The sequence below is a fragment of the Dromiciops gliroides genome, chromosome 2, assembly GCF_019393635.1.
Source record: "Dromiciops gliroides isolate mDroGli1 chromosome 2, mDroGli1.pri, whole genome shotgun sequence".
Lineage (NCBI taxonomy): Eukaryota > Metazoa > Chordata > Mammalia > Microbiotheria > Microbiotheriidae > Dromiciops > Dromiciops gliroides.
In genome coordinates, this window is record NC_057862.1 from 166,355,600 (window position 1) to 166,381,101 (window position 25,502).

Genomic DNA, 25,502 nt, shown 5'->3' on the forward strand with positions numbered 1-25,502 from the left:
GAGACAGATATAAAAATATCTTTTAGATGTTAGTATTCATTTGGTGATACTATGTTACTGTAAAGTGTGGAATGCTATACTCTTCAAAGATATATGAATATATATTTTAATATGTGTATACTTTTAAAATCTTGGTGCAGTCTTAAATCTTAATGGACTACATTTTATAAATACATTTATAAATACATTTCTTTTTTTTCTGGTGCAGTGAGGGTAAAGTGATTTGCCTAGAGTCACACAGCTAGTAAGTGTCAAGTGTCAGAGGCTGGATTTGAACTCATGTCCTCCTGAATCTAGGGTCAGTGCTTTATCTACTCTGCCACCTAGCTGCCCCCTAGAGATACATTTCTTTAAATATATTATGCTATATTATATCAAAGAATGTCACTTCTGTGAACATATATATGTATGTGCTTAATTTTTTTATAAATGGTTTTAAATTCAGGTGGAAGTATTCTTTAATGTAGAAAAAGTCTTTTTAATGCTTTGAAATCACCAAGGCACTTAGGTCAAAGATTAAAAGAACAGCCTTTTATTTTTTTTCATATATCAAGGCACTATTGAACACATATTATCTACCAACTGTTGTACAGTACTTTCTCTAAAGTTCATCTCTAATACCCCCTCATGGTGTGGAGCAGATCCTGACTTCCTGAATGATGTGAGAGTGGTGTTTGAGCTCTGAAAGATCCTAACAAATTCTGTCAGTAGCATGGTTCTGCAACCATGGACAAGTCATTTAACCTGTTGGTTCCTTTAAGTTGTTCTCTAAGACTTTAAGTTGCATATTGGAGAGTGATCTGCCTTGGTGGTGGGAATTTCCATGCTGGGAAATCACCCTACTAGCAAAGTCACCGACCGAATTAAAAAATATGTTTCTGAATTGAAAAGTAAGGGTAGTTAGATGGCATGGCAAATAGAATGTGGGGCCTGGAGTCAGGAAGACCTGACTTCAAATCTGGCCTCAGACACTAACCATAACTGTGTGACTCTAGGCAAGTCACATAACCCTGTTTGCCTTCATTTTGTCATCTGTAAAATGAGCTGGAGAAGGAAATGGAAAAGTACACCAGTATCTATGCCAAAAAAACCCCAAAAAACAAAAAACACCCAAATGGGGTCATGAAGAGTAGAGCACAACTGAAATGACTGAACAATAACAACAAAAAGTGGGAACTCTATGGCTAGGGAACAATGACCATCTGAAAGTCCACCATCTGAGGACCAGACTAGATGTGTGTGTGTGTGGGGGGGGGCACAGCAATTCATGAAACCATCTCCTAAGACCTGGAGGGGTTGTGATATGTCAATGGAGCAAGGGCACCTGTGAAATCATGGATCTTTGAGGTATCTAAATTGCCCAGTAAGAACATAGAATCATAGACATCCATTTTACTGTGGGATGTGAGCTCTCACCTTGCTCTCCAGGGCTTGCTCTTTCCCCATTTTCAGGTCATGCTTCAGGAAAATCATCCCCCATTTCAGTGTGTTTCATAGTCTTAGCTGTTAAAAGTGCTATGTAATATTTTTCTTTTTTCTTTTTTTTTTGGGGGGGGGGTGAGGCAATTGGGGTTAAGTGACTTGCCCAGGGTCACACAGCTAATAAGTGTCAAGTGTCTGAGGCTGGATTTGAACCCAGGTCCTCCTGAATCCAGGGCCAGTGCTTTATCCACTGCGCCACCTAGCTGCCCTTCTATGTAATACTTTTAATGACAGTTTTCTTTTTTTTTCATTCTTATTTTTGAAGGGGAGGGTTAGGGGAGGGAAAGAAAGTTAATTTTTGCTAATTTTTTTTTTATTTTTGTGAATTTAAAATATATATAATTTTTTAAAATATGCTGTCTTATGCAACCTCTATCAAATTGCTTGACACCTCAGGGAGGGGGCAGGGGAAGAAGGGAAAGAATTTGGAACTCAAAATCTTAACAAATAAATATTAAAAATTGTTTTTACATGTAAATACAAAAAATTAAGAAATAATTTTAATGCGCTATGTGATATATCCTCTTCACTGGACTTCACTTCTGTGGATACCCAGGAAAATACAGATAACAATTTAGATGAGCATAGCTGTTTCTGTGCTATTGTAATCTGTACTGCTTAGGCAAGGACCGACTCTTCTGCCCTTGGGAATGTCTGACCTCTCTCTGAAGCCAATAATCCTGCACTGATGATTATCCAGTGGGCTGAGAATAAGATCTTGACATGGTAACTTATTTCCAACTGTTTCAGCTTCACTTCTGTGTCACATGTTATCTGGCACAGAAAAATGGGTCAGTTTTCATTCTTTTTCAACTATGTAATATACCATGTTTTCTGACAACTGATTTGGCTTAAGGAAACCCAACTAGAAAAAACAGTGAACTAGATTTGCTTTCCAGGCCCAAGTTATTTTTTGAGAGTTCCATTTGGATCAGCAGTACTTCATCACTCTATTGTTGTTGGAGTGTCTTTGTTAATTCCTTCCTCCCCTTCTTTCCCCCCAAAACCCAACTATTTGGGCCTTCCTTACTCAAAGGCAATGACTTAGATGCTGAAGAGAAGAGAACTCAGTATTTCTGATTTTTTGTTCTTTTTTTTTCAGGTCTGAAGGAGGATTTTCAAATGGATGTGTTCAGGATCCTGGCTGCCATCCTTCATCTTGGCAATGTCCAGGTCATAGCCATGAACAATGAGAGGTCTTCAGTCAGTGTAAGAAATTTGTTTATTAAGGAGTTGCTATTAGCCTTTCTTCTGCTGCCATGTGTGTGCTGAGAGCCCCATTAGTAAACAGTTTTTATGTTGGCTCCATGCAGGTTTTTCAGGGCTCCTTTGAAGAAATAAGAAGTTGAACCTATTTAAGAGAATAGCTTAATAGGAATTAGTTGGTAGAACAGATTGAGGCCCTATTTGCTAATGTTGGTGGTTTGGTAGTGCAACGGATAGAACACTGGGCTCGGAATAAGGAAGACTCTTTCTGAGTTCAAATCTGCTCTCAGACCCTAGGCAAGTCACTTAACCCTGCTTGCTTCATTTCCTCATCTGTAAAATGAGCTGGAGAAGGAAATGGCAAACCACTCCAGTAATCTTTGCCAAGAAAACCACAAATGGGGTCACAAAGAGTTGGACATGACTGAAACGACTCAAGAACAAAATTTATTAATATTCTTAGCATATTACTTAGTTGGATTGGTGGCAGTAACAGCAAAAGAAAAAGTCATTTTTGTGGGATGGGATAAAGAACACCAATGTCACTTTGCCCTCTACCCCAGCAAACATCAGCAGGAATCAGTTACTTGTACAATAATTGCACATCAACTGTTCACATATAGGTAGCATCAGCTTTTTTCTTTACCTAAACAAATTAATGCATAAATCTCTCATACAGGTGTAATAATATCTCTGCAAATATAATACCTGGTAAGCATATTGAAGCCAGAAACGGTTTTCCTTTTGTCTTTGTACCCCTAGTACCTGGCACAGTGCCTTGCTTATAGTAGGTGCTTATATGTTTGTTGAGCTGAATTAAATTGAACTGAAAGCAGGTCCACTTATCTTAGTACCTCTTTCAGTGTGAAAGCACAGGACAGGTAAGTAGTGCACTGATAGGGTGCTGTGCCTGGAGTTAGGAAGATGAGTTCAAATCCAGTCTCAGACCCTCACAATGTGATGGTAGGCAAGCCACTTAACCTCTGTCTTCCTCAATTTCTTCATTTGTAAGGATTGGGATAACAATGGCAACCTACAAAAATGAGATAGTTTTGCAAAATGCTTTGCCAGCCTCATGGCACTATATAAATGCCAGCTGTTGGTGATGAAGATGAACTTACTACCCTTAGGCAAGGGTTAGCAAAATTTGTTGAGTTTTTCCTTTCAGTACACCTACATTTGCCTCTTTGCAACTTCTATGCAGTACTCCTAGTTATCTCTTCTGGGGCCAAATAAAGAAAGTCTCATCCTTCATATAATCTACACAGTGACCTTTCAGATACTTAGAGAAATCATTATGTCCTTACGTAAGTCTTCTTTTTCTTCATATAAAACTTCCCTGAGTTCCTCAGCTCATCCTTATATAACATGGTCTCAAGTCTCTTCACCCTTCTGGATGGGAGAGAATTTTTCTCTCGCTTAGGGTCACAAAGCTGAGGCTTAATTTGAGCTCAGGTCTTCCGGGTTCCAGGTCCAGTTCTCTATCTGCTGCATGGCCTGGCCACCTCTAGAGGTCTTCAAGCAATGATTGGATGACTACCTGTTGGAAATATGATGTAGAGATTACTTGTTCAGCAATGAATTGGAGCTAAATGGTCTTTGAGGTCCCATAAACTTATAGGTCCTTTTCAGCTCTAAGAGTCTATGATTTTACAATTTGTATACTCCACAGTACCTTGCATTTAATTGTTGCTCAGTAATATTTGTTGACCGAATGACCACTCCATGGTTAGACTGGTGAGTCTCCAACTAACTAGGTGTGAGTAAAAATCTCACACTAGCAGTCAAGGAAGGCAGGAGGCCGAGGAGTCCATTGTGAGGGGAACACTACAGCAGAAAAAGGTTGATCCTCCAGTTGGAAACTATATATTAGCTAATGTAGACCAGTGTGGTGATATTCTCAAGAGCTTTAGGGATACTATATGCTAAAAGATTTCTCTGTCTTTAGCACCAATTAAATTATTTGGCTCTAAACAAAACAGTTCATAAGCTAGAGATTCTGAGACGCAAAATGACATTCTTCAAGGTTATCTAATCATTTCCTCATATCCTTATCTTTTTGACCACCACAATATTGTATAGGAAGTGCTCTCAGTAGCATTTCAACTTCCCATTCCTTCTTCTCATGCCTGAACCTCCCTCGTTGACATCATGCCATCCTCAAGACCTTCTTTTCCCCCTTGTACCTTTTACTGCTAATCCTACACCTTCTTTCCTTGGTTGATTAGCATAAAAATAAGTAAGGGAAGAAGGAAATCAGAAAAGAGAAAGTAATATGTAATAGGGAAAGGATAAAAGGTTGGAGAATGGGATCAAGTATGTGTTGGACCTATTGACCTCTGGGGACTCTTCTAGTTGCAATTCCCTGTGTGTTGGGAGAGCAAGGAGACAGGTGGCCAAGTCAAAGGAATATTTTCATTTTCATTTTTAGTTTTAGTTATAAGATGGCTCATATGATTTTATTTTTCCTCTTATAGGGAGGTGACAGACATTTGAACATATTTTGTGAACTCCTTGAAGTAGACAGGAACGGTGTTGCTCAGTGGCTGTGTAACCGCAAAATCATCACTACCTCAGAAACTGTGATAAAACCCATGACCAGACTTCAGTCTCTAAATGCCAGAGATGCCCTGGCCAAGAAAATCTATTCTCATCTGTTTGACTTCATTGTGGAAAGGATTAACAGAGCTTTGCAGTTTTCGGGCAAGAAACATACTTTCATTGGGGTTTTGGACATTTATGGGTAAGATAATTCCCAGTGACCCAAATCTTTCTGGTTTAAGTATCTGGGTACCTATTTATTTTGAAGAACTCTTCTTTGTTTTATCTTCACTGATATAAAGGTGATAGGATCATAGAATCACTACCCGAAGTTTATCTAGTCCAATGGTTCTCAAGCTAATTGATCTCAGGACTCCTTTACACTCTTTTTTTTTTTTTTTGCAGGGCAATGAGGGTTAAGTGACTTGCCCAGGGTCACACAGCTAATAAGTGTTAAATGTCTGTAGCTGGATATGAGCTCAGGTCCTCCTGAATCCAGGTCCAGTGCTTTATCCACTTTGCACCTAGCTGCCCTACTCCTTTACACTCTTAAAAAGTATTGAGGATCCCCAGAGAGCTTTTGTTCCTGTGGGTTGCTTCTCTTGATATTTACCATATTAGAAGTTAAACCATCTTTGTATTATTGTGCAAATGGTTTTGACCTTGCAGACCACATCAAAAGGTGTCAGGGACCATCAGGGATCTCTGGACCATACTTTGAGAACCTCTGATCCCGTCCAAATGAATTTTATGGATGAGGTAACTGAGTTACAGAATGATTTATTTGCACATGGTCACATAGTAAGGGACGGAGTCAGGCTCCCAGCCCAGGTCCTCTGACTCCAAACACAGTGTTTTTCCACCATATCATACTGTCTGTTTATACATGTATGTTTGTACAATGTAGTTTGCTATGTAAGAGGAAACTTTCTCATGCCTGGATCCTGCTCAGTTGTTTAATGAAAAGTATTCTTCATTGTTGGCTTTCTCTAGGACAGGCAGTTGGGTTGTTGCCAAGGTAGACAATTAAATCTTCCAGAGACTGGAGATCATGTGTTTGGGTTGTGATTTTTTTTCCCTTTCTCTCCCTCAACCCAATTTTGCAAATCACATGTCTGATGTTTTGGCCAGAGGATGTTAGCTTAATTGTGGACAAGAGCGAAAACAACAGAGAGAGAGTGCTGGAACTTGTTTCCTCTAATATGTCATTAGACTCGAACTTTTAAAAATCTAGTCCTGTTAGACTTCTTTTTCTTTTTCTTTTTCTTTTTCCTCAATGGGGGGAATGAGTGGGAGAGAGAAGAGAGTTAGAGATAGTGTAGAGGAAACAAAAAGGAAAGAAAGATTAGGAGGGAAAATCATTGAGGCAACTTTTTTTTCTTAATGGAGAGAAAAGGAAGACCAGAAAGAAGGCCACATAAGTAGTTAGCTTTGAAAGCTACACATTGATCTTGTTATATACTTAAAAAGAAAAGCAAGTGATACATATTGGATACTTACAGTTTCAGATACAATACTTTTTCTGTTCTCTGTATTTGCAGAGTCATGTTCTATATGGTGTTCAAAGTCAGAATAAAAATATATATACATTTTAAAAAATCTAGCCATATTTGTCCATCCCCTTCCCAAAACAAATTCTGATTTATTAAAAATGTATGATGGCATAGGCTGTATTCCATCAAGGTTATTTAAGATTATTTCACAGGAATGTTTGCCTTATGGGCAATGAGTAAACTATCAGAAATTCACAAAAAGATGGATCCTATCTTTTTCTATCTTGCATGCAAATAGAATGCATTAACTCTTAACCAGTCACGTGTGTTCCTCAAAGCAGAACCATTAGGTGGGGAAGGGACTAGGAGGAAGCCAGCCAAAGGTAGTATTGCTGTGGAGATTTTGTTGATCACACATTCAGTCCTGTACCCCATATCCAGCCTACATAGCCAGCTTTCGCCATATGCTTGTTCGGATACTAATTGATTCCAAATCACGTTTTAAGGTAGATTTATAAGTTTTGGATAAATGTTGATTCATATTTAAAATACAGCACTCTAGATGTTAGTTCAACATAAACAGCCCTACAACTTAAATACAATACTTAGGCAAGAAAAATTTATTAAATACCTACTATGTGCTCAGCATATACTATGTGCTTGCTGCTGAAGTTACAGGAGAAAAAAAACAGAACTGATGTTGTCCCCAAGCATTAAGTTCTATCAGAAAAAGTAATACTGTTCACACAAGGGATAGAGAATGTATAGGGACTGAACCAAGGATTTCTTTGGTGTAGTAAACCCCTAGGTAAAGAAAATCCATTAGGGACCTTGGTGACTGGAAGGATGTCCTCAAGAGAAATAGAAGCATGCCTAATTTTCTTTTTCAAATTAGCAAAATAGCCCTGTCTTTTAGTATACAATTTTGGCTAAATGAGATTACCAGAACAAATTTGTATGATGCTAAGTTTATACCGAGTATCCTCATATTTTTTAGTTTTACCCTCGACCTCATAGAACACTACTATGGACTTGACTATATGTGCTCTTCAAAATATGGGAAAAATGAACTCAGCCTTTAAGGCAAGAGAGCCTCAAAAAAGCCATTATCTAGTTGTGACTATGTGAGAAGTCATTCCTATGTCTGGGCTTCAGTATCTTAATCCCAAAATTGGAGGGTTAAACTAACTGACCACTTATGGTCTCTTCTCGTCATGAAGTTCTGAGAGTAAAAATTAGCATTAGTTGAGGTGGAGACTGAAGGATCATCACTTGTAAGACCTTTGAATGAGGAATAATGGATGTGGAAACTTCTTGAAGATCATAAATTCCTATAGAAATTGTATTACATAATGTGTGTATATATATATATATATATATATATATATATATATATATATATATATATATAATATAACTGCTTTTACGTAACTGTAATGTTTTACAGTTTATATACAGGTATTCGAAAAGTCTTAGGGCAATTTTATACCAAGGCTTAAAACTACCCTAAGACTTTTGGAATAAATGTTAGGGTTTGAACCAACTATGATCTCATACTGAGGCACTCTATGTGGAGGCACAGAGGTTGAGAAATACTTCCTGATATTGACCCACCCCACCCCCAGTCCTATCAAATGGCTCACTGGTGTTCTGTGGGTATCAATGGGTCTGTAGATATTGATGGATATTCTTCTATATTGTAGTCATAGGACAGTGTTCTGGGTCCCAGTGCCTATCACAAAATAAATGTTTAATAAATATTTACTAAATTGGATATGTCTTAGCTTCTCAACTGGTTATAGAACCTCTCAGTTCCCAAGATGTATGTGGATGAAACTCTAGATGTTTCCCTCCATCCTATTCCCTTCCCATGATATTTACTCTATTTTCTATCTTCTTTTAAACTATTCCTCCTCAAAAGTGTTTTACTTCTGACTGTTCTCTCCCCTACTCTGCACTCCCTTTTTTTTTCACCCTTCCTTCCTTATCCTCTTCCCCTCATACTTTCCTGTAGGGTTAAATAGATTACTCCTCCCAACTGGGTGTGAATGTTATTCCCTCCATGAGCCAACTCTGATGAGTTTAAGGTCTTTGAGCTAATTCTATGTTCCAAATTTTCTTCCTCCCTCTCTCCTCAACCCTCCCTATGAAATCAAGCAATTCAATATGTCATACTTGGGCCGTTATGCAGAACATCTTTACCTTCCTCCATTGTTTTTACATTCCAAAGTCTGGACTGTACTTGACAGGGTCTCGAATTCAATTCAGTATCCTTACCTCTCACCCCCAAAGAATTCTACTATGCTAGGGACAGATCCAGGCCAAACTACCCCATGCCATTCTCCTTCACAAAGTGGGTCAGAACACTTATAGGTACCATGAAATCAACTCAGCCATCCCAGAATTCAACCTGATTTAGGCCCCTAGGGATAGTTCCAGAATAGATTGGATTATCTAGACTTACATCCCCCAAAGCAACTTCAAGCTCCTCCCAACTGGCATGAATCAAACTTAGAGCTTTTGTCCTATTTGATTTTTAAATGAATTTGAGAAGATAGGGAGCTGCCTTTCCAATATTACCATTTAAATCTGTCATGGATTTATTTAAAGCTTCACTTGCCATAACTGCTAGAGGAAAATACATTTAAAAATAGAAACATCAGGCAATCTTTTAATCCTCTGTGTCTCACTCTCATGCCTCAACAACATGCAGCTAGGTGGCACAATAGGCAGGCAGGGGATGCAGTGAATAGAGTTCTGGACTTGGAAAACACCTGAGATCAAATCTTACCTCAGATACTTATTGCTTGTGTGATTCTAGGCAAGTCATTTTTACCTCCAATAACCTCAGTTTCTTCATCTGTAAAATGGGAATTAATAATGGCACCTATATCTCTGGGTTGATGTAAGGACCAAATGAGATAACTTATATGGAGGACTCTGCAAACCTTCGTTGCATGAAAATGATCCTGGGTCCTTAAAATCTGTGATAGAGCATAGTCTCCAGCATTTTATATTATGCTGAAAAATTTTCACATACTATCCCAGTGATAGACTGTGGTTGCTGCCTGAAAACCAACCCAGCTAAGTAGAGAGAAACTCAAAAACAGTCAAGTGGACATTAACCAGGTACTGAAGTCATCATTCACAGCAATCCATGGTGGATAACAAGAGTTTTAAATTTTAAGTTCAGAAGATATGGTTGGGGTGCCAGTCTTCTTCTTTGCAGTTCTAAATGGAAAGAAGTTATGATTAATAAATTTCTATTTATTTATATACACTTGTATAGAGTATTATATATCCTGGTATTTGGAATTTGTTTCAGTTTTGAAACCTTTGATGTGAACAGCTTTGAACAGTTTTGCATCAATTATGCTAATGAAAAACTGCAGCAACAATTTAACCTGGTATGTAACTTTTTTTAATCTTCCTAAAACTGAGTTTTGGCCCTATACATGTTTATGGAAGGGGAGAGGTCTATACAATAAATAGGTAAGGCTCACAAATTCCCCCCAAGATTCCCCAGGAGTCTTTTGCACTGTCCAACAAATTTACCCTCTCAGAATAATGTATTTTTCTTCTGAGTGACCATGTGCTGAGATACTGCGCCACCTTATGGCCGTGTCTGGGAACTGAGTCTTCCCAGTATCCCATGGTCTTGGAAGAACGCTTGATAAAAACCCTACCCTGGAAAATTTGAGCAGTGTTGCCAATCCTGATCCTGCCCCCTTTGACCTTCTAGGAGTGAAGGGGGCATACTGGCATTTACCACTACCACCCCTCCCCCCTTCCACAAACACACATACACAAATACATAGCAAGGTCTCTTGGAAAGGGGAATGTTCTCTATTGGCAGAATGTGAGGAAGGGAAAGAAGAGATAGCTAGGTTCACTTGTAAGAGATGCTCTTTGTTATGCTCGTCCTAACCCAGAAAGGGCAAGTCTGGCTCCCATAGTTGAATTTTATGCCTATGTCACTACTGTTGCCAAAATAATTTCCCCTTGTTTTTGATTCTCTATTATGTATGCTCATTGAAAAAGAGAGAGGGGAAGATGGGACATGACCACAGCCCAAAACAAGGATTCATTTTGTCCTTGATGCCAGCATAGAAATACATTGAATATGCATGGTGATCCTCGGTTCAAATTGAGTGACAGGCAACACTGCAGAATGAAAAGAGGACATCTAGGACAACACCTCTTACCTAGACAGGACATGGGGAATCACTCAGAGTGTGAGGGAGAATGACTATAAGACATGTATTGAACCATTTGTAAAATGGTTCCCTCATGTTTGTTTTCCTCCCAGAAAGTTTATTTAACCTCTGTGGTGTGTTTTTCTTCCTCTATCAACATGTGGATTGTCAGCATGTCTTCAAACTTGAGCAAGAAGAATACATGAAGGAAGGCATTCCTTGGACTTTGATCGACTTTTATGACAATCAACCAGTTATTGATTTGATTGAAGCTAAAATGGGTATTTTGGAGCTACTAGATGAAGAGTGCATGGTAATCATTCTTCTTAATCCATCCTTTGCATTCCTAACAGTAACAAGTGTTTTTACAAAGTGGATTTTTTTTTTTGCGGGGCAATGGGGGTTAAGTGACTTGCCCAAGGTCACACAGCTAGTAAGTGTCAAGTGTCTGAGGCCAGATTTGAACTCAGGTTCTCCCAAATCCAGGTCTGGTGCTTTATCCACTGCACCACCTAGTTGCCTACAAGGGGGATTTTTGAAACACATATCTTTGAATCTCTTAAAAAGAGAGAGGGAAAGAGGTCGAGAGACAGAGATGGGAAAAGAGAAAAGAAGAGGGGAGAAAGGAGAGAGAAAAGAAGAGGGAGGAAGGGAGAGAGAGACAGAGAGAATGAGAGAATCATGAATTTAGAGTTGGAAGGGACCATAGAGATCATCCACTCGTATTTTTTCTTTCAAATTGATAATGGATTTTTATCTGAAAAAAAAAACCAGAATAGAAAACAATATAGAGCAATAGTTAAAAGTCATAGAAGTACCTGTTAGCAAAAAGGCATGGAAAGTCATTTTAGAGATGAGGAAACTGAGGCTGAAAAAGGGTGCCTTCCCATGGTCACACAGGTAGCAAGTAGCAAATCAGGATTTGAATTCAGCTCATTGGATCACAAGCCCAATGCTCTTTGTACTGCATCATGCCACCGAAGTCTTCCTTCCTCTCAGACTAAAACTTTTATGCCACTTATCAAAACACGGGGTTTTGCTACAAGGCTTTGAAAGATATCTTCCTAAACATTGAAGTTTATACATCTTTTCAAATTCCATTTTGTTTATTGAAATCAAGTAACCCTGAGTATCTTCTATCTAGATTTCTCAAAAGAAACTTGAAATTCCTTATATTTAATTTAAAAATATAGATACCTTCTATTTTTACATTACAAGTCATTTATGGAAATACACCCCTTTGCTTCACTAAAAACCTTTCTCCAGTTGAATCCTCCTTTGTGGGGAGCAGGGAGAGGAAGAAAAAAGAAAAACAATTAAGAAAAAGTCCTTGTCAGTGACACTGTTTGGCAATTTATATAGCATTCTGCCATGTGGAAGGAAGTATATTTCATTATTTGTTCTCTGGGATTGCAGTTGATTTTTCACTTAGAGTCTGATTTTCTTTTAATCATATTTTCATTCATATTGTTTTAGTCATTGTCTTATGGTTGTGTTTATCGCTCATCATTTCATACAATTTCCCCATGTTTCTCTGAATTATTTATATTTTCCATTGTTTAGTAAAAAATAATATTCCATTACATTCATATATATCATAGTTATTTGAGGTTTTTTTACCCATCCTCCAATTGATAAACACCTTCTGTTTACATACATACACACACACATATATACATATATGTTTACATATATATGTATACATGCATACCATCAAGAGTCATGCTTTATCTTGGATGTACATCAGACCTTCTGTCTTTGATCATCTTGGAGCACATGTCCAGCAGGGGGCTGGACTTTGCACTGTTCTTCCTGGCCATATTGAAGTAGATCAAAGGACAGGACCTGTCCCAAAAGCTAAGGGGGCTGTGAACAAGTATACTTCATAACTGAGTGTGGAGTCAGGAATCTGGAAAAAGTGGTACCTAAAAAAAGGTTAGAAACCTGAACAATTAAGAATCATTTCCTGGGGTTATGGGATGCTGAGCTGGGGAAGCAGGAAGGAAGCACAGACTAAAAGTTCTGTGTTGGTACCAAGACTGGAAGAGTTTGAGGATAAAGCAAAGAGGTCTAGGGATCAGGTATGCTAGAAGAGCAGAGAGATAGTTTGAGCTCTGGATGTGGGGTAACCTGTAGATTTTAATATTGATCCTTTAGGCCAGGGACTCTTGTTTTTTGTTTCCTTGACACCTAGCATAAGGCCAGGTGCTTAGTAGGCCCTCAATCGAATGCTTCTTCCACTGAATTGGACAATCTCTTTGGAACATTTGTATTCCCTCCATATAAGAAGCTCCTTGGTGCTAAGGTTTAAGAGAGGTCATCTGCAGAGGCTGCTCTCAGCCATCGGTTCTTAACCTGAGATCCATGGGTCTATGGATAGATTTCAGGGGTTCCTTGAACCTCAGTGGTAAAGATTGCATTTTTATTTTCACCATACTCTAACTAAAACTTAGCTCTTCCTCTACTTAGAAGTTTAGGCAACAATTTTTCTGAAATTGGATCCATGGGTTTCATCAGACTGCCAAAGGAGTCTATGAAACGAAAGTCAAGTCAGCGTGTACTTGGGCACTGTAGTGAGCACTGGCTAAAAAGTGAAGAATCCTTGCTTCTAAGCAAGCCAAGGGATTACAATGGTAAAATGGAGTATTGTGTTCAGGAAGTATCATGGCAAATAGATTGTGATATTCCAAAATCAATGATGTCAAGAACCAGTTTTGCAAGTAGCTAAGCCAAAAGTGACCACAAGATGTTATCCTCACCCTCCTCACAAGCTGGAGAATGAAAAGGGAACCCTTTCTAATGAGCGATTTCGTGATGTCAACCATAACAAGAACTTTTTTCTTCTTCCTTAAAATGAAAATACTGTAGGCACTTTGAAGAACCACAGATATTCGAGGAATCTTTAGACCTTGCAAGAAAAAAAAATGGAAAGGGAAAAGTTGATCTCAATGGCAAAAATAAAAACATCCATTTGATCTTGCATTCACTTGTTTTCTTGCAATTTAGGATTCTTGTTCTCTTGAAATTATATGAACCTGTCTATTTAATTAGATACCCCCCCACACACACACCTTCCTTTACCCTCTGATATCTGTGCTACATTATCATGTTCTTTACTTTATTTCTTCTATTTTATGTAGGTTCAACTGTTCCCAGATCCAGATCTTCTTTGTCCTGTTGCCATCCTAACACAGCCTGATAAATAGTCTCTTATTTTCATTATCATTAATCATTCAATATCCTTCTCTCACTTTAAATCATACTTGGTTTAATTGGAGAAAAATTACCATTTTTGAATCTTTGCAATATTAGCACCAAAAACTCTTTAGATCATGGTACATTTTTCTAACTATAGGCAGAAATTGTACACCAACTCTTCTGTTGTTCATTTATTTCACAGTTTGTTTTTAAGTCATTTTTTTGGTCATGTCTGACTTTTTGTGACTCCATTTGGAGTTTTCTTGGAAAAGATTCAAGAATGATTTGCCATTTCATTCTCCAGCTCATTTTACAGATGAGGAAAGTGAGGAAAACAGGGTTAAGTGACTTGCCCAGAGTCACATAGCTAGTAAGAGTTTGAGGACAAATTAGAACTAGGGAAGATGAGTTTTCCAGATTCCAGGCCTGATACTATTCACTGTGCCACTTAGTTGCCCCATGTCAGTTTACTGGTGTGCTGGGTGTCTGTGTTAAGTTTTATTCTGTTTAGCAACTTTTTCTTGCCCTATTAATATTTTAACTCGGTTTATTTTTTTTATTTTTAGTTACCACATGGTACAGATGAAAATTGGCTCCAAAAACTCTATAATAATTTTGTCAACAAAAATACTTTATTTGAAAAGCCTAGAATGTCAAATACATCCTTCATCATCCAGCACTTTGCTGATAAGGTATGATATGGATCTTGAACAATTATTCATATGCCCATATTGAATGAGTATCTTTCATATAGGTACCTTCATAAAGGCCAAGTGTAGGTCTGAGTTTCTGGTTTTATTTGAAATATGTGCTCACCATGCTGCATTGTTGAAATTTTTGAGTCATATGCAATTCATTGTAATGACAAAACAGGTGTAGGGGTCAGTATACAAGTTTTGTAGATAGCAGTCAGAATTTCTTCTTTTGGTCCTGCCACAGACCCTGACTTTCTAGGGAATTCACTTAACTTGGTTTCACTTTATGTTTCTTTTTTTTTAAAGTTCATGATATTGTTTATTATTGCTTTTAAAGGGCTTGGTAGTCCAATGTACAAGCCATGTTTTATTAAATAAGAAGAAAATAATGTAAGATAATAAAACTCTATGCCCATTGTTTCATTTGTCAATCCAAGCTCCTAATATTCATTATTCATTTACTGAATCAATGTCAATTTATACATAGTATTTTAATTTAAAAGGAAAAAAAACACATCTACCTGGGAAATAAGAAATGTTAATTAAATAGAAAAAAATACCATGTTGCTTTTATTCCTTGTTTAATATACTCTGTATGGTTGAACTTTTTAGTCCCATCTTTTTCTTTAAAACTTTCCAGATATGACTATTTAGAAGGGTAGAATTTAGCAAATGATAATATAAAGATCTTAAATACATTCACACAGAAACAGTCTATCATGAAAAGAAAATCTAAACTAAAAGTAGTCTCTTTTCACAGTACTGTATTGCTAGTTTAGTTGGGAAGAAAAGTAAGGGAGAAATATACAAAGATAGAGCACCACAGAAGAAAAAATTATTTGTTTCCTCTTCACCTCAAAAATAAATTTGTTAAAAAAAACTACAGCTTGTGAATAAGATTAAAATGTAGTTGGTTAGCAACCTTTACTATACCTACCTCCTTCCATTGAAGTTACCAAGAAAATATAAATAGATTTAATATCTTCTTCATAAAGAAAATATATGATCTCACTAACATCTTCCTAACACACAGCATTGGTCAATACATGATTGCTTTATCAATTTGCTTTAATTTTTCCCCTTCCTCTACCTTCTGCTTTCCAAAAAAATTCAATCCATTTTGAATTCTGGTTTGAAAATATCAAAAGAAACACCCTTTTTCCCCCTTAAAAGGTGATGGAGAATGTTAACAATATCTAAGGTAGAACAGGAAAGGTGATTAGAATATATGAGAAAAAGGTAAATAAAGGCAGGACTGGTAACACAGTGCTTTGCTAGGGAGGAATGGACTGGCTGGAAGAGTGAGATACATCATTTTGTGTTTCTATGAAATTGTGTTTTATAACTGTGTGGATGCCAGCTTCTGTGGTGAAAGCAAGGTATGGTTCTGACTAGGTGTTACTGAGTACAAGTCCTCTGTCTGGAACATCTATGAATGATCAATCATTTGAATAAACAAGGTATTCTGGGGAGTGCCATTATACCATATTCTACTGATGATACCTAAGTGACTCCCCACTTACAAATCAGATTCCTTTGGAAGTTGCATTAACTATGTCAGGCTCATTGAATAACAGCTTTTGTATTCTGTAAAAGTATACATTAATTTATGTACTAGAGGGGTCCCTGTAAAATTGCATACAAAATTAAAGTTTATGTTATTAAATTATATTTATAATTATCTTCATTAATTGCATAGGTGAAATCTCATAGAAAAATTAGTGCAGAAGACAATAACAATTATATATAATATTCATTTCAATCTATGTAAATTAATCTTCCTCTCATGAGTCTTGTATGAAAAGTCTGTTCACATCATCTTTGTGCTCTCATGAAAATATACACATATTATTCCAGTAGACCATACGATAAGCTAGTTTCTACTTCATTGGAAATTCCCAGTGATTTTTTTAGACAGGCTGGAATCTTTAAGCAATCTCTTTATCAATGCCATTGTTTGAAGTATCAAGCAAAAGAAAATACTTAGAAAGAGGAGATCTTTTGGTCTTTGGCAGAGCTCAGCCATTGCAAACAATTAGTGATTCATACTCTATAAAACTATAAAATACATTGTGTCTTTTTAAAAGCCCATCTTGGGGGTTTTTGTCTGTTCTTGGACTCTCAGTTATCAGGATTTTCTTTGGTAAGGTCATTCCTCGCTACCACATTAGTGTCTAATTAAGTAAAGGTTTGTTACTAAAACCATGGGGCATCACTGAGCCTTCTTTCCCCTCCTCCTGATGGGCACAGGGACAGAACAACATGACAACCTAGAGACTTCTTCCTGAATTTATTAGCTAGAATTCAGGAAGCTTGGTTTTAAAGCAGTTTACAATTAAAAAGCCAGGTAGACATTGTTATACTCAGGCATGGTGTGCTGGAGGATATATTGTTAGTATTTCATGGTTGTAGTAAAGCTACAGTAATAAAAAAAATAAAGAAACTAAATCCTTTTTTTCTTCAATTGACATTTCCAGCCACTTTATCTTCAACTTTTTTAAAAACATAAAACCATTGTCATCCATAAATAGTGATTCAAAGACTAAAAACTGTCTGTTCTACCTGATGATATTCCTAATTTAAGCTCTTTGCATAGGTAGAGTATAAATGTGAAGGATTTCTGGAGAAGAACAGAGATACAGTGTATGAAGTATTGGTTGAAATCCTGAGAACAAGCAAGGTTTGTAAATCAGTACTTTAATAAAATAATTTAATAATTGTTCATTGTACAGTCCCATGCAACTGAAGAAATATATGAGTAAAATATCCTTCTTTATGATGAACATGTATGTTGTATGTACAACCTTTGTATAAGAGGTTCCTTCCTGAAACTAAGGATCTGCATGTATTTTTGGGACCTCTCACCTCTCTGGATCATTGCCCCCTACCCAGATAGAACCTGGAAATGGCATTATCTGCCACTATCCAAAGATGAGCCAGTAGTGCCCTTTATAAGCATTCATGCTCACAAGACTCAAAACAAATAACTTTTGTTTTCCAATTAATGGTCACAGAAATGGCCATATGTTCTCAACATTACACAGTGAGCCATATACCATTTTTCTCAAGTGCCTAAAGAGCATGTCTTCCATTCACATCAGCAGCCATCTCTGGAGTTTTAGGGTTAAAAGTATTTCCCCCAAACCCTTTTCATTCCTTATCCCTTCCACATCCTTTCCCGCACAGCAAGTTGGTTGTTTTATTCAAATTTCCCTGAGAATACTTTGGGAGAGATTTCCAAAAGACGGGAGGAAGAGAAGGAGCCAGCTGCCCCAGACAGTTACAGTGATGAAGATTTGTTATCTTCACTCTGAGTATACATATAAATGCTTTTTAAATTAGCAGTACAAATTTTCTAAATTTTAAGCATGGTGATGACTACCATGATTATCAGATTTGTAGATGATTAGCTTTGGCCGAGAGATTGCTAACCCGATAACAATGGAAACCATTTTGAAAATTATTTCAGCAAGCTGAAACATAAGTCCAAAATGAAGAAAATGAAAAATGAGATGAAATCCTGCATTTAGATGCAGAAAATCAAATACAAAGGTACAGAACACAGGAGACTTGATTGTGAGGATGAGTAGGAACAGTACATGTATTTATTTTTAATTTAGAGGTCTTAGTTGATTACAAGCTTGTGTGACACTTTAAAAAAAGCCTGCTGGGGGCAGCTGGATGGCACAGTGGATAGAGCACCGGTCCTAGAGTCAGGAGTACCCGAGTTCGGATCCGGCCTCAGACACTTAACACTTACTAGCTGTGTGACCCTGGGCAAGTCACTTAATCCCAATTGCCTCACTAAAAAACAAACAAACAAACAAAAAACCTGCTAATACAATCAGCCTGTATGATTGTTATTGTTAATAATAATAGCTCATGATTCCGTAGTGCTTTCAGATTCACAAAGTGCTCTTCACACAGCAAGTAGGTAATAGGGGCATTATTATCCCTATTTTAGAATCAGAGGCACTGAAACTTGGAGGGAAGTGGGAAGTGCTTTATCCAAGGACACAATTAGGAAAGGGTCAGAGTGTCTCTGGATAAATCATTTAACTAATGTGAACCTTGTCTGGTGCCCTAGTAACTAAGATAGAGAAAGAGTACCCATTTGCATTGGTGGAGGGGGTTCCCACAGTATGAGCTCTCTGTGGTGATAAAACCAGTGGTTCTTGGCACATTCACGTTATGCCTTATGATTAAGAGACGTAAGCGCAGTGTAACGAAGAGTGCATTAGACTGAAACTTGAGACCTATGTTCTAGTCCAAACATTAATTTACCACATGGATTTAGGTAAGTCTCTGGTCTTTGATTTCTGTATCTGTCAAATGAGGGAGGGTTGGATTAGCCTGGAGTCAGAAATTTCTGAGTTCAGATCCAGATTCAGATGCTAGCTGTGTGAGCCTGGGAAAGTCACATAACCTCTGTCTGCCTCAGGTTCCTCATTTGTAAAATGGGAATAATAAAGTAGCTACCTCCCAGAGTCATCGTGAGGATCAAATGGGCTAATATTTGTGAAGCACTTTGTAAACCATACAGTGTTATATAACTGCTACTTCTTATTATTCTTATCCGTATTAAATGTGATGTTCTTTGTCAATTTTAGTTTCCTCTCTGTGCTAGCTTTTTCCAAGAAAACCCTGGCCCTCCTTCCCCTTTCAATTCAACTATCACCGTTAAATCTTCCAAACAAGTGGTCAAGCCAAATAACAAGCATTTCCGGACAACAGTTGGCAACAAGGTACCAAGTTGATCTTTGGGGGGTAGTAAAGAGAAGGGAGGCTTGTGGGTGTGATTTCTGGTGCTTTTCTTGGAGAGTCATGTATATAATCCATATCCCAGGGCAGACAAGGAAAATGCCTCTTTTTTCAAATATAAAAATACAAACATAGAAGAAAATCATTATTTATAAAAATGGGCTTTTTATCAAGACAACACAGGTCTGGCCAAATATCACCTTTTATTGGCTGCTGTTTTGAGGACCTTTGGAAAGTAACAATCACAATATTAGCTTATATTTATATAGCAGTTTATGGTTAACAAATGCTTTATTTGCATTGTCTCAAGGTATTAACATGCTTCATTAGGCCAAATGCTGTTCTGAGTTTTCAAGGTTACTTGTTTTTCAACTAGATCCATGATTTCATTGGTATACAGGAAGTCTTCTCAATGAGATACTTCCTTTCCCAGAGTAAATTGGCAGCTGATTTCAACCTTAGAGTCTTAAGAGTTACCTGGCCCCTGAGAATTCAAGGGACTAGTCCAGGGTCATATAGCCAATATGTATGAGGCAGGCCTTGACCACAGGTCTTCACGACTCTGAATATTTTATAAAAGCAATATTAAACCTGTGGTTTTATAACTCAGCAGGCTGTTATGAGACACAGATGAAATAAATGTACTAAAGCACTTTACAAAGCTTAACATGCTATGCAAATAAATGTAAGTTATTACTGTTGGAGCTCATCTCAATTTATTTTAATACACCAATACTGGTGAGTTCATTGATGTATGCATTTTTTCAGCAATGCAGATTGCATCCCATCCATGCCTACCCCTGGGAGCCTCCTGTCCATGTCCTCCCATAAATTTACATCCCATTGTTCTGGGAGCACATTTGTTATCTTGACAGTGCATGGATACCATTGGAGCATAGAGACTAGTCATCAGTTATCCCTTTCTCTTGGCTGCATGACCAGCCCACTTTTTTTTAGTCATACATTTCTCTGGTCACATTTGTTACGCTGCTCCTCCTGCATAGGTCTTCATTTGGACTGTATTGTAATGTAGCCTGTTTTAGGCTACCACATATCTTTCCATTTTCCTCTGGGTGACTCTCAACTTCAAGTCTTCAAAGAACTCTAATATTTCATGACTCACAGCCATTTATCACTAGAAAAATATTTATGTAAAAAAATATGGACCTTTGTTTTGAGGTGTTTAGTGATGGTAGAAAGAACTGTACAACTTCCCAAAGACAAGTTAGTCACTCTCTCCCACATGCTCATTTATGGACCTATTTCATTGTCCATTTGTTCTTTTGGTCATGTATGTTCACATGAATGTGTGTATATGTCATGTGTTTCCATAAGTATATGTACACAGAGATGCCTGCTATAAATATATTCTGAACAATAAACATTCTTCATCTACTTGTTTTTCCTTGTGTGGATAGTTAGATGAAACTCCTTCAAATGGTTATGAATTTCATTTAAGGGGCTTTATAGTGTCCCAGGTCTTGCTGCAATCACTATGATGTCATGTACAAGAAGGAATATCTGTCATACCTTCCTAACTTACCTTGAGAATCTGAGAAATTTTTCATTATATCTAATAATCAAAAAAGTATCATATGTGGTATAGACACTCCCCCAAAATTCCCTTTATTTTATTTCTTGGCATTATGTTTTTCTTTTCCTCCCCTTCAGTTTCTAAGATAGAACAAAGGCTAAGGGTATCTTGATTGCTTAGATAAACAGTTAAATTAGGCTCAATATGATCTTGATTTATGATCTTAAATGTGACCTTCAATATGACCTGAAAATTTATGATTTTCTAGTTCCGAACCTCTTTGTATTTGCTGATGGAGACACTCAATGCAACCACACCTCACTATGTAAGATGCATAAAGCCAAATGATAAGAAATTACCATTTGAGTAAGTATTCTAGTACTCCTGAAGATGCAAATATTGTCTAGGATCATGGCTACTTATTTAATTTTGCTCTTAGGAAACACAAAAGATTTTGGGGAAAGAATTTCCATTTTTAAACCATTTTCTGGTTCTTTGATGACTGATATGAATTAATTTCATGTAAAATTGAAAAGATCAACATTTTTACCCAGAAAAATGTTTTAAGTATAAAGAAGAATTTGTGATTGTAAAATACAAGATTTAAAATGAAAATTCATTTACTCAATGCTTGTTAAGCTCCTCTTATATATTACTGTTCTTAATACTGGGGAGACCAAGATGGCTATGATACAGACCCTGCTCTCAAAGAGCATACAATAGAATGGGTGAGTAAGAAAAGTGTCGAAGAAACTGGAGATGAGCTAGAATAATTTAATTTGGTTAGGACATAGACATGTCTTTACACATAATTTGCCAATAGAGTAAAATCTTAATAATTAGGGGGAAACTATTAATTATAGGATATAGTTAAATAAAAGTTATTTTATTTATAAGTATATTACTAAAATATATAGTAATTGGGTTAAGATGGTAATAGGATAGATTATAGAGAAGATATATATATATATATAGATATATATATATATATATATCTATATATATATTTCAGCAAAAGGGTACCAGAAAAAAACACACAACAACAACCAGTAAGCCTCTCCAACCAGCCCAGTTCTATTAAAAAAAAAAAAAAGGCATTTCGAATCCTATTGCAAAGGGAAAGGATGACAACTTGAACAGCCCAGCAAGGCAGGAAGTCTACGGTACTCTGACCTGAAATACTGCTGCCCTGAGGCACTGTCACCAGCTCTGATGAGAAGGCTAAATCTTCCAACCTTTCAAAGTTTGTAGTGTTGTCCTCTGGTCAAAAGCAGGGGAGAAGAGAGACTCAATCTTCCCACCTCTCCCCTCCCCACCTTGCTGCCCTCTAGTTACAGGAACGAGGATCTGGCTCCTCAAAGTGCTCCTGAAATTTAACTCTCACAGTTAAAATCCTTCAGCTCAGAGGTGTGTCTAATTCTTTTAACCCATCCCAATTCATTTCTTCTGTGGCTTCATCTAATTTCATTAAATGACTCCTCCCAAATTGATGGAGGACTTGTGTACACCTAATTTACACCCATGATTGATGAATTCAATGTGTGTCTGGGACTTAGGCACATTTAGTTTATACCTTTGATTGATTCCATGACTCATAGAGGTATTATCACTTGATAAAGATATCAGGCTGTAGATCATCTTGTTGGTTACATTACTGAATGTCCTAATCCCTTCCCTCGTATATGCAGAAGAGAACAGAAAGATGGCTATTGAGCAGAAAACAAGCAGAACAGATTTGAAACTAGGGTGTTGAATTTACACATTTTTTAAAACCCTAAATTGTGCATAATAGAGATTTGCAGTGACACATATAGTTCTCTTTTTTCAGCTCTTCATATGTAGAGATGCTCATGCCTGATGGTGTTTTAAAATTCAAAATAATAGGAAACATTTTAAATTTATTCAAAGAGATAGTCATTAAAATAATATCTAGTAATCATTAGATGAAACTAACAAAATTTTGCCTAATAGTGACCCATAGGATACCTGTTTTAATGAAGTAATAGAAGTAATTTTCAGTTAGCATATGAGTTACATGTACATGGGATTCTTAAAGTGCTTTAATATGTTTTATGCATAGTAACATGATTTATCTGGCATCTATAGGAACAAAAATGTTTCCCATAAATGAATTTTCCATAACTCACGTTTATCTTTCAGATGCCAAATTCAATAGATAGCTGGATAGATGATTCATTTTGATGAAAGTCTTCAAGAATTCAGCTTATTATACTTTTTAATCCCACTTGAAGGATACTAGACACAATTTACCTTTTTCTAGGTGACAAGATTATCTTTTATCTCTCCCCTCCTTCAATATCATAATTATCTGTGCTCACCTTTCAGATTCAAACACAAGTCTTTTGACTCCAAGATCAGTGGGCATCCATCCTTGCTTTTAGGATCTCCACGTGATGGAAAACTCCCTTATTACTTTTTTGTTTTCTTCAGTTGATTTTCAGTCATGTCTGACTCTTTGTGGACTCATTTAAGATTTTCTTGGTAGCGATAGTGTAGTGGTTTGCCATTTCCTTCTCCAGGTTCATTTTACAGATGGGGAAACTGAGGCAAATGGGGTTAAGTTGCTTGCCCAGGATCACATAGCTAGTAAATGTTTGATGCTGGATTTGAACTTAGGAAGATGAGTCTTCCTGACTCCAGACCTGACATCTATCCACTATGCTACCTTGCTGCCCTCCCTTATTGTATTGCATGTCTGTTTTGTCCTGACTTATGTATAATTTATCCATTGCAACAGTTTAATTCCATATAAATGGCAACTATATTGGTGTAGTAGATAGAACGCCAGGCCTGTAGTCAGGAAGACTCATCTTCTTGAGTTAAAATCTTGTCTCAGACACTTACTGTGTGACCCTGGACAAGTCATTTAACCCTGTTTACCTTGGTTTTCTCATCTGTAAAATGATCTGGAAAAGAAAATACAAACCACCTCAATATCTTTGTCAAGAAAACTCCAAATGGGGTTCCAAAGAGTCAGACATGACTGAACAACAACATCTGGATTCAGGTCCACAGAGACACAACAACACAGAGACACAGTTGCAAACTCTTTGTTCTTTTAGGTTTGACTCCAAAAGAATTGTTCAGCAGCTTCGAGCCTGTGGAGTCTTAGAAACAATTCGTATCAGTGCTCAGAGCTATCCTTCCAGGTATGTTGGTAGTCATTCTTTGGGAACAAATACTTATCTTGCACTGAGGGGCAGCATTCATTCTGGGTACACACCCTCTGTAAGTACAGTTGAAAATTTCCTAAACCCTTCTCACCGCCCTATGGAAAACATGTTAGAGAGCATAGAGTACAGTTGGGCTTTAAGGGAAACAGATCACCACTATTAGTACCCACTTCCCACTTGCTGATTATACTCAGCAGCTGCTGGCCCCAAATTCCATGACTCCTGTGAGAGAGAAGTTTGTATGGAGGTAGGTGGCAAGCAGAAAATGTCTCATGGGAGGTAGGCTCTGGCTATGGCAAACTGAAAGGACTCTTGGTGGCTGTTCAGAAGGGTGGTTAGGGTGATGGAAGGGGGTTACTAGGGTCAGTGCCACCAGCATAACCCAGTATAACCTGTCAGCCCTCCCCACTCATTCTAGAGTACCATGAGTAGAGGTGGTGACAGGAAGTGTTCTAGGGCATCTGAGACCCCTAGGCAAAAAGAGCTCTTGGTGCTGCTCTCAGATCATGTTGTCATTTGCCAAAATGGAATCTTTTTTTTTCCTCAGATGGACATACATAGAGTTTTATAGCCGCTATGGAGTGCTTATGACTCAGCAAGAACTCGCCTTCAGTGATAAGAAAGAGGTTTGCAAGGTGGTTTTGCACAGACTGATCCAGGTTAGTCTGTGCCCCCCTATTGTGGATCCCTTTTTTTCCCTCTTAGATAATTCAATTCAACAAATGTGTTTTCATTACCTTCTGGGTGCAAAGCACTAAGGAACTGGTTATCTATAAAATGAATGGTTCAGATAAGATTATCTTATCAATTCTTAGTACTGGGACTTTGTGATGCAAAGTTTAGCCAATGACATATGCTCTCATGGAGCTCACAGTTCAGTAGAGGGCTATGATACATATACTAGCTGATGCAAAACAGTATATGATGATTGCATAAGAGTATTGGCTAGCATTTATATAGTGTTTTAGGGTTTGCAAAGCACTGGACATGTTTTGCATTTGATCCTCACAAAAACCCTGTAAGGTAGGTACTATTACTCCCATTTTAGAGATGAGGCAACTGAGGCTGAGAGAGGTTAGGTGAATCACCCAATGATGCACAGCTAGCAAGTGCCTGAGGCAGGAATTCAAATTCTGGTCTTCTAAACTTTAAGTCCAGCATAAGGGAGTGATAAGCAAAACTCTATAGTCCAGTTGGGGGAA

The 25,502-nt window shown here is 37.4% G+C and overlaps 1 protein-coding gene across 1 annotated transcript in view; it reads left to right on the forward strand.

Moving 5' to 3' along the window:
• The window catches only part of MYO5C (myosin VC), a 139,451-nt gene that overhangs the window by 51,002 nt on the left and 62,947 nt on the right, over positions 1 to 25,502 (forward strand). Inside the window, exons 9-18 of the mRNA XM_043981982.1 lie at positions 2,585 to 2,691; positions 5,166 to 5,431; positions 10,048 to 10,129; positions 11,091 to 11,231; positions 14,683 to 14,808; positions 17,408 to 17,491; positions 19,422 to 19,556; positions 21,375 to 21,472; positions 24,190 to 24,276; positions 24,848 to 24,959. Coding sequence (XP_043837917.1) covers positions 2,585 to 2,691; positions 5,166 to 5,431; positions 10,048 to 10,129; positions 11,091 to 11,231; positions 14,683 to 14,808; positions 17,408 to 17,491; positions 19,422 to 19,556; positions 21,375 to 21,472; positions 24,190 to 24,276; positions 24,848 to 24,959 — 1,238 coding nt within the window. The remainder of the gene's footprint in view (positions 1 to 2,584; positions 2,692 to 5,165; positions 5,432 to 10,047; positions 10,130 to 11,090; positions 11,232 to 14,682; positions 14,809 to 17,407; positions 17,492 to 19,421; positions 19,557 to 21,374; positions 21,473 to 24,189; positions 24,277 to 24,847; positions 24,960 to 25,502) is intronic.